Below are 10,120 nucleotides of genomic sequence, written 5' to 3'. Positions count from 1 at the left end.
TTTTCACAAGGAAAGCTGTGGTTTCTAGCTTTGAGTGGAGAGCTGAAATGAAAGTGAGACTTGATTTAGAAACAGCAGACATCATGTGGGTTGTGGTAAGAGAGGTGGCTCAGCAGCCTCCAGTAGCACCTTTCTCTCCACACACTATTTCATGAATTACCTGTGGCTGCTTTCTGGAACTGCTAAAAGCTGTGGACACTAAAGGTTTATCCCTGAAAGCTGCACAGAGCAAAACTGGCTATTCATTGAATAATAGTAATTCTAGTTTTAATTTTAGTTCAATTATCTTAATATCCAACTATTCCTCTAATTCAAAAGTAATACATTACAAGCATTTAGTAATTGTATTCCAGAAATTAATTGATTTTGAGTAATAATAAATACCCAGATAATATTTCAGAATTCTATGGAACTTATCTATTTATAAATATTATAATTTTAAATGGAAGTTACAAGAGAGCTAATAAACCCTACTATTTCTTCCTAAAATAGATAATTGGATCATCCAAATGGATTATCCAAATTTAACAACACCAGCTGGATTTATTCTGATGGGCGTCACACAGCGACCTGAGCTTCAGCTCCCTCTTTTTGGCATCTTTCTAATCATCTACACAGTCACCGTGGTAGGAAATCTGGGCATGATCATTTTGACCAAACTGGACTCCCGCCTCAATACTCCTATGTATTTTTTTATCAGACATCTGGCTTTCATTGATCTTGGCAATTCCACTACCATTTGTCCCAAGATGCTCATGAACTTTGTTGTGGATCAAAACACCATTTCTTATTCTGCTTGTGCCACACAGATGGCGTTGTTCATTTTTTTCATTGTCAGTGAACTTTCAGTCTTGGCCTCTATGGCCTATGACCGCTATATGGCTATCTGCAGTCCTCTACTCTACCATACAGTCATGACTAGTAAACACTGCCACATGCTTGTGGGCATTCCATACCTCTACAGCACCTTTCAGGCTCTATTGTTCCCTATTAAGTATTTCAAACTGAGCTTCTGTGGCTCTAATGTCATCACCCATTTCTACTGTGATGTTGAACCTTTGTTACCTTTGATCTGCTCACATGCACAGGAGACAGAATTGCTAACCCTACTATTCTCAGCATTTAATTTAATCTCCTCACTTCTGGTAGTTCTTTTGTCCTATGCACTGATTCTGTTAGCTATATGCCGAATGCATTCTGCTGAAGGCAGGAAGAAAGCTTTCTCCACTTGTGGTTCCCATCTGACAGTGGTGGTGGTCTTCTATGGTACTCTCCTCTTCATGTATGTACAGCCCAAAGCCACTCACTCCTTTGAAACAGATAAACTGGCATCAGTGTTTTATACTTTAGTGATACCCATGCTTAACCCTTTGATCTACAGCTTAAGGAATAAAGAGGTAAAAAATGCTTTTCATAGAATCTTTGAGTGTCCATGAATGTTTTGTATTTAACATTTAGTATGGAATGTAATTATTATAAGCTGTGGTCCATGCAGCTGCTACCTCTAAGTCTTTAAATCTAAATTTAATTTAATTTTTCTTTGCCTTTGACTCAACATCTTCTTTAGTGATACCACAGAATCTATACTTTTTAAAGGTAACAGTAATTAACATTATGTCATTAGCTGATATATGTTTATCCCAGTTATTATAAGACAGGTATCTTCCATAATATGTTCTTATTTTACTTCTAAATCTGAATTATAAGGTAAAATAATGTGAGTATATTTCACATAATATATTTTGGAGAGATACTGGATAATATTTAAAATTTTAATATCCTCATATTATCAAGACTCACTCAATTCAAGTGTTTATTTAGATTATTCCTTTTTTTAAATTTTTTTTTTATTTATTTATTTGAGAGCGACAGACACAGAGAGAAAGACAGATAGAGGGAGAGAGAGAGAATGGGCGCGCCAGGGCTTCCAGCCTCTGCAAACGAACTCCAGACGCATGCGCCCCCTTGTGCATCTGGCTAACGTGGGACCTGGGGAACCGAGCCTCGAACCGGGGTTCTTAGGCTTCACAGGCAAGCGCTTAACCGCTAAGCCATGTCTCCAGCCCTAGATTATTCTTAACATAGATAATAGTTGTTTCATATGAAAAATTTTTTATGTGTGACATCAGCTTTTATTTTGTCTTCTTTCATCTTTTAGTACAAAGTTTCTAGAAATTTGACTAAAAACTCTATTTTGAATGCATACCATGATAGTTCACAAAGCTGCTACAAGAGACAGTGCAAAAATAAAGTCTTAATTAATGATTCTTTTGATGGGTGAAAATGAGGAAATGTTAAAGAACAAATTTATTATTATAATAATTTTCTCAATTTTAGTTTGTGTATCCAAATGTATGTTTCTACCTATCAACTAACTCCCCAAGGTCACTCAACTTTAGCACTATTCCTCATTTGACTAGATATTTTTTTCTTGTATGTATTGTAAATAGTAAAATGTTTAACTACATAACTATCCTCAACTGATTACCCTTAATGCTAATCATTTTTATAAACACTGGACACATGAGTCATAGCAGGAGAACATTTATGAGTAGGATTGTTAGAAGCTTTAATTGATATCTTACAAGTGAAAAACAGGCTGCTAGCATTCTTTGGGATTAATGGAGTTATGAAATTAATAGGGGAAATAATTTATTTCCATCACTACATTAATATCTGTGCTTAGCTCCTTGGACTTTAATTTAATGAGCATAAGTAGCACAATGGATACAAATCAGCTCTCTTGTTCACAGAACACTGGAGGTTTGGCTGAATGTAGGTAATGCTTTAGATTATGTTTGAGGCATCAGGTGAGAGGCATAGGCACACGAGGCCTTCTGTTCATCTATTGCCAAGTGGTCTTTTAGGCCAGGAAAACAATAAGCATGTAGGAAATGAGCATTCTTTTGAGAGTGATCATCGTAGTGACTCCACAGTTTAAAAGCAAGATTGTGTCCATGGAGATATCAAAATGACAGTAATAGCAGTGATTGACATTATAGAAAAGATAACTCGAACATCAAAAGACAAAAGTACAGTATACCCAGGGTTAGTGGTGTGTTTCAGTGAGTTAGTAATCATTCCACTTATATAAAACCCATTTGCCAGTACTACATGTTTCTTTCACTGGGCCACATATAAGAAAATAGCCACCTCTCCAATATGGCAACATACATACAGTCAATTGAAGGTTTAACCCCATAATGTTAATAGGCCAGCAAATAAAATGTGAACTTCATCTCCTTTGAGCAAAATGCATGAACATCACATGCATTTTTATTTACTTCCAGCTGTAATTAAAATGATATTCTTAAAATAAAGTTTAAAAATGTCTTCCTGAGAGATCCGCAAAAAGGGTTGTAATTTATGAGCCTGACTGTTGGCCTTCACTCTAAAGACATTTGTGAGTAAATGACAGTAATCAGAAGCAGTGGCATTCTGAGGTATGTAGTCAATCTTGCTCTGAGATAAAACATTTTAAAGAAAAACACAGTTTTAAGGGATAACATTCTGCAGAGCTCTAGACTCAAGTGGAATGTGACAGGCTGGGGTCTGCAAATTCTTGTAGAAGAGGAGGAGGGAAGAAGAAGAAAAAGGAGGAGGAGGAAGAGAAGCAGCCACCGTTGCCTGTGGTAATTAACATCCCATTTCCCTTTGATTGGCATTTTTGGTATAATAGTAGACATCTACATATGAAAGGTAGCTGAGGAAAAATTTCATATGTGTGTGTTTCTGTGAGATTATGTGGTTTAACAGAACTATGTGCCAGTTTCTCAATAAGGTCATGGTATAAATAATCAGAAACAAAAACCACAAATAGCACAAAATTACGCTCATCACCATCTACTAAAATTCAAAACTATAAAATCTGTGAGATCCTACTTAGCTGTTTTTTTTCTTTCTCTCTTTGTTTTAGAAAGTTGAGAAGAAAATGACACCGGAATTAGAATAGAGAACTGTGTATTTATTAAAATTTAAAAGAAATTTGCATAAATTTACTTCCTTACATATATTAAATTTAGCTTACTTGTTTTGGCTTTAAAGTTTAAATTTCTCTCTAAAGCCTATATATGGTGATATTCTCAAAAGATATCAATGGCAGTGAAATGTAACAATCACCAGGTGTGGTGGCACACACCTTTAATCTCAGCACTCAGGAGGTAGAAGTAGGAGGATCACCATGAGTTCAAGGCCAACCTGAGACTATATAGTGAATTTTAGGTTAGCATGATCTAGAGTGAGACTCTACATCAAAAAACAAAACAAAACAAAAAAGTAAGAATCAATATCCAACAGAGTGAGTAAATAATAATAATTCCAACTCATATGGGAAGGGAGGATACATGAAAGTGCCAGAGAGGATAAAAGGGAGCATGCATACGATCATACCACACTATATACATGGAATCTATACATTTTTACCATCAATATGAATTAATAATTATGATAATAAAGAGATTATATTAGTTATCAATCTTTATATACCAAACCATAGAGTACTTTTACATGAAGAAAATATTAACATATTAATAGATATAAAGAGTGAAATAAACATTAATATAATAACCATGTGAGACTCCAAAATCCTGATGAAAAGAAGCACTAAAAATTTCACCAATCCGAAGAATAATAAAATTATCTCTTTCCAAATAAATGCCAAAGATTTCACATACAATAACTGTTTGAACTAAGGGATGTATTCATAAATTTAAAGAATAGAAATTCAGTGTGTGGGAGGGCACCATGGTCAGGAATAAGTAGGCCAGACCCATTTCTGGGCTACTTCCAACTCCCCAGTTTGATTTCCTTACTCTGACACTGTGTGGACAGGCACTGTAGTCTGGAGTGAGTAGGCCAGACCCATTTATAGACTCCTCCCACTTTCCTGTTCCTGAGTCCCTTGTCCAGACAGTGCAGTGGTGTGGAATGAATATGCCAGACCTATATCTGGGCTCCTCCCCCTTTTGGGCCAGAGTTCCTTGCTTGGACACTGTGTGGGCAAGCGCAGAAATCTGGAATAAGTATGCCAGACTAATTCTGGGCTCCTTCCACATACCAGGTCTGAGTTGCCTACCCTGGTCAGTGTGGTGTAGGGCTCAGCACAAATTAGGCCAGATCCCTGTTCTCCTGCTCCTCCCAGTGCCCTGGTCCTGCTAGGTCCCACTGTGCCCTGCTTGGAGAGGCCTGATCCTTGTGTGATCTGTGGAATCAACCCTTCTGCTCTGGTATCCTGACTGGCCAATAGGTACCAACATCCCCATTCACTTCAGTCAGTGTGAATGGGTCAAAGGACAAAAATTTGCTTCCTCCTCAATAAAATAATGAGTCTTCCTAAAATGGGTAGACAACCATGCAAAAAATCCAGAAAACTGAGAGATATCCTTTAAGGATGCCTACTGCTACAGTGGAAGCTTCCAATGAAATCATAGAGAAATCAACAGAAATTAATTAAAAAATATGAAAGCACAACCACAAATGTCACCTGATTAAAAAAAAATCACTGAACTTGAAGCAAATTATCACACAACCAACAATCATACCAATGAAATTGAACAGAATCATCTCCTAGAACATTCAGCTTTAAAAAAATATATTTATTGACAACTTCTATACATACAGAAAATAAACCATGATATTTCACTCCCCACCCCCACTTCCCCTTCACAACTCTGCTCTCCATCATACCCCCTCCCTCTCCACATTAGTCTCTCTTTTAATTTGATGTCATCATTTTTTTTCTCCTGTTATGAGGGTCCACAACCTCTTCTGCAAGGGACCCTGAGCCTTGGAGGGTGTGATAGACATGTTTCAGTGCTGAACACTCTTCCACCACTTCTCCTCAGCACTGTGATGCCTTTGGGCCATCCCAGTGGTCATTGCCATCTGAAAAGAGAAGCTTCTGTAACCAGAAATAAGAGTAGCATTAATATATGAATATGAACATTAAGTGAAGTGCTTTCAGGGAAGCTGGGTGAGAATTATATATACATTTATCCAGACAAGAGCAGGCTTTATACCCCTAAGGCTCATGACCTCCCCTGCCATAGGCTTTTGATTTAGGTTTTCAGCAGCAGACATATATTGTCTCCCATAGGGTGGGTCTTCAGTTCAATTAGAGAACAGTTGGTTTCCCCCAGAGCAGATATACCACTATTGCACTTATTTGGTCATTTGGCCTGTCTGGCCAAACTTGAGGCTTCCAGTGTCCACTGTTTTCACCAGTGATGACTTCTGTCTTCCATAGGGCTGCACACAGTGCAGCTTTTTCCAGCTTTCAGGTGGCTGGTCTATAGGGGGGGAAGGTTTCCTGCTGAGCACCAGCTTGATTTATCAGTGATTTTGCATATCAGGCATGTGATGAACTCAGTAATAGGGCTTTACTATCTTTCTCAAGAGAAATCAAAGACCTTGACAATAGCCCATAAAGTTTTGGAGGCAACACAGATCTTCCTGTCTGACAATTCACTGGAAAGTATCAATCCCCAGGCACTGAAAATTTTCTAGTAACAATCTATGGCTTCTGGATGTGCCATTATTCAAAAAAATAGGTTTTCATAATATCTTGAATTTTGATTGACCCTCCCTCCAACCCTTCTTGTACACAATCTCTTCGCCTGGTCTCACTTAGGCCTTTCCCCTCTCTGTAATCTGTTTTTCTACTTACATATATGTAACACTATCACCTTAAGTTGTTCCTTCTCCTCCATCCCTTGTAGCCTTTTTCTATCTTACTTGCCTCTGCTACTGAATTTTAGGTCCACCTCACAGAGAAGTCTATATTTGTATCTAGTATTCACACACGAGAGAGAACATGTGACATTTGGTTTTCTGAACCTCACTTCTTATAATAATTTCCAGATCCATCCATTTCTCTGCAAATTTTATAATTACATTTTTCCTTACCATTGAATAGAACTCCATTGTATAAATGCACCACTTCTTTATTATCCATTCTTCTGTGGAGGGACATTTAGGCTGGTTCCATTTCCTAGTTATTATGAATAGAGCAGCAATAAACATGATTGTGCAAGTATCTCTAAGGTAATGAGAAGAATCATTAGGATATATGTATAGAAGGGCTAGAGCTGGATCATATGGTAAATCTTTTTTTTTTTTTTAATCTGTCTCAACATTTCCACAATGGCTATACCAGATTACATTCCAACCAACAGTGTAGAAGGGCTCCACTTTTACCACATTTCGCCAACTTTTAATGTCATTTTTTTTTTTCTTGATGGTAGCCATTCTGACAGGAGTGATATGGAATCTCAAAATCATCTTAATTTGCATTTCCCTGATGGCTAAGGATGTAGAACATTTTTCAGATGTTTATATGCCATTGGTATTCTTCCAGTAAGAACTCTCCATTTAGTTCCATGGGCCATTTTTTAATTTGGTTGTTTGATTTCTTATTATTCTGCTTTTTAAGTTCTTTGAATCTTCTGGGTATTAATCCTCTCTCAGATGTACAGCTAGCAAAAATATTCTCCCATTCTGTAGACTGTCTCTTTGCTCTATTCACAGTGTCCTTTGCTGCACAAAAGATTTGTAATTTAATGAGATCTCAATGGTTGATTAATGGTTTTATTTCCAGAGCAACTGTGGTTATATTGAGAAAATCTTTGAGTATGCCAATTTGTTGAAGTGTTTTCCCTACCTTTTCCCCTACCAATTTCAGAGTTTCAGGTCTGAGGTTAAGGTCGCTGATCCATTTGCATTTGATTCTTGTGCATGGAGAAAGACAAGGATCTATTTTCATCTTTTTACATATAGATATCCAATTTTTCCAGCACTGCTAGTTGAAGAGGCTATCTTTTCTAAAGTGAATAGTTTTGACATTTTTGTCAAAAATCAGATGGCTGTAGCTGTCTCAATTAACATCTAGGTCCTCTATTTTATTTCATTGATTTACACATCTTTGGACCAATTACATGCTCTTGTTGCTGTTGTTGTTGTTGTTACTATGGCTTTATAATATAGCTTAAAATTGAGTGATACCACCAGCCTTAGTTTTGCTGCCCAAATTTGTTTTTGCTATTTGAAGATTTGTGTGCTTTCAAATAAATTTTAGGATTTTTTTTCTATTTCTGTGAAGAATACCATTGGAATTTTAATGGGAATTGCATTAAGTGTGTAGATTGCTTTTTGGTAGGATTGACATTTTCACATTACAATTCTTTCAACACAAGATCATGGGATGTCATTCCATTTCCTTGTGTGTTCTGCAATTTCTAGCTTGAGTATTTTAAAGTACTCATTGTAGAGATCCTTCACTTCCTTGGTTAAGTTTATTTCAAGGCATTTCATTTATTTATTTATTTTTTGAGGCAATCATGAATGGTAGAGATTCCCTGATTTCATACTCTGCATGTTTGTTGTTAGTATATAGGAAAGCTACTGATTTCTGTGTGTTTATTTTATATCCTGCTATGTTGCTAAAAGTGTTTTTCAGTGCTAACAGTTTGCTGATAAAGTCTTTAGGGTCCTTTATGTATAGCATCATATCATCTGCAAATAATGATAATTTTATGTTTTCCTTTCCAATTTTTATCCCTTTTATTATATCCTCTTGCTTTATTGATATAGCCAAGACTTCCAGTAATATATTAAATAAAAGTAGGGACAGTGAATACACTTATCTTTTTTCTGAATTTAGTGGAAAAGCTTCAAGTTTTTCCCCATTCAGTATTATGTTGGCTGTGGGTTTTCTATAAATACCTTTTATTGTGTTGAGATATGTTCATTCTATTCCAAGTTTCTGTAATATTTTTACCATAAAGGGATGTTGGATTTTGTTGAAAGCCATTTCTGCATCTACTGAGATAATCATGTGATTTTTGTCCTTAAGACCATACATATGTTGTGTTACATTTAGCTATTTGAATACATGGTACCATCCTTGCATCCCTGGAGTAAACCAACTTGGTCAGGGTGAAGAATCTTTCTACTCCTCTATTCTGTTTGCCAATATTTTGTTCAGAATTTTTGCATATATGTTCATGAGTGAGATTGGTCCATAATTTCCTTTTTATGTTCTGTCCTTGTCTGGTTTGGGTAATAGGGAGATGCTGGCTTCATAGAAGAACTTTGGTAGAATTCCTTCCTTTTCTATTTTATGAAAAAGTTTGAGAAGCAGTTTTGTTACTTATTCCATGAAGGTCTGGTAAAATTCACCAGTGAATCCATCTGTGCCTGGACTTTTTTAGTTGAGAAACATTTTATAACTGCTTTGATCTCTATAATTGTTATAGCTCTATTTAAGTGTTTCACCTCATCTTGATTTGATGCTTGGATATTATACTTAACTGCAGTGTTCTTAGATGTGGTGATCCACCTTTATAGACTTTCAGGATATGAGTGTAAGGTGCCATATGTAGGTCTTGTACCCCAGTCCAACCATAGAAGTAATCCTATGTGTTGAGTTTGCTTGCTAAGCAAGTATTCTAATACATTGTGTGGAGCAATTTGCTGGAAAATTCTAAACTTCAACTGAGCAATATAAACATTCAATATAAAACAGCACAGGGCTAGAGAGATGGCTTAGTGGTTGAGTGCTTGCCTGTGAAGCCTAAGGACCCCGGTTCGAGGCTCGGTTCCCCAGGTCCCACGTTAGCCAGATGCAAAAGGGAGCGCATGTGTCTGGAGTTCGTTTGCAGAGGTTGGAAGCTCTGGCGCGCCCATTCTCTCTCTCTCCCTCTATCTGTCTTTCTCCCTGTGTCTGTCGCTCTCAAATAAATAAATAAAAAATGGGGCTGGAGAGATGGCTTAGCGGTTAAGCGCTTGCCTGTGAAGCCTAAGGACCCCGGTTCAAGGCTCGGCTCCCCAGGTCCCACATTAGCCAGATGCACAAGGGGGCGCACGTGTCTGGAGTTCGTTTGCAGTGGCTGGAAGCCCTGGCGTGCCCATTCTCTCTCTCTCCCTCTATCTGTCTTTCTCTCTGTGTCTGTCGCTCTCAAATAAATAAATAAAAAATTTAAAAAATAAATAAATAAATAAAAAATGAACAAAAAAATATTAAAAAAAAAACAGCACAGATTATGCAGTTGTGGAGATTAAAATAAACATAGCCTTATAAAGCCAAAAGCCCTAATGGTGTTTGTTGCTCTACATCCTTAATCCT

The 10,120-nt window shown here is 37.0% G+C and overlaps 1 protein-coding gene across 1 annotated transcript; it reads left to right on the top strand.

The window, feature by feature from the left end:
• The first annotated feature begins 509 nt into the window (after window positions 1-509).
• Window positions 510-1,436, top strand: LOC101610474 (olfactory receptor 8K5-like). The gene has a single exon (XM_004667623.2). It carries the CDS (start codon window positions 510-512, stop codon window positions 1,434-1,436), a length of 927 nt encoding a protein of 308 aa, XP_004667680.1.
• Window positions 1,437-10,120: the final 8,684 nt, after the last annotated feature.

The sequence above is a fragment of the Jaculus jaculus genome, chromosome 1, assembly GCF_020740685.1.
Source record: "Jaculus jaculus isolate mJacJac1 chromosome 1, mJacJac1.mat.Y.cur, whole genome shotgun sequence".
Lineage (NCBI taxonomy): Eukaryota > Metazoa > Chordata > Mammalia > Rodentia > Dipodidae > Jaculus > Jaculus jaculus.
The sequence above is the reverse complement of the archived record's forward strand: the minus strand, read 5'-3'. Positions and strand labels throughout refer to the sequence as shown.

Coding starts and splice junctions, on each gene's coding strand:
- LOC101610474 (XM_004667623.2), top strand. CDS start 510: ATGGATTATCCAAATTTAACAACACCAGCTGGATTTATTCTGATGGGC.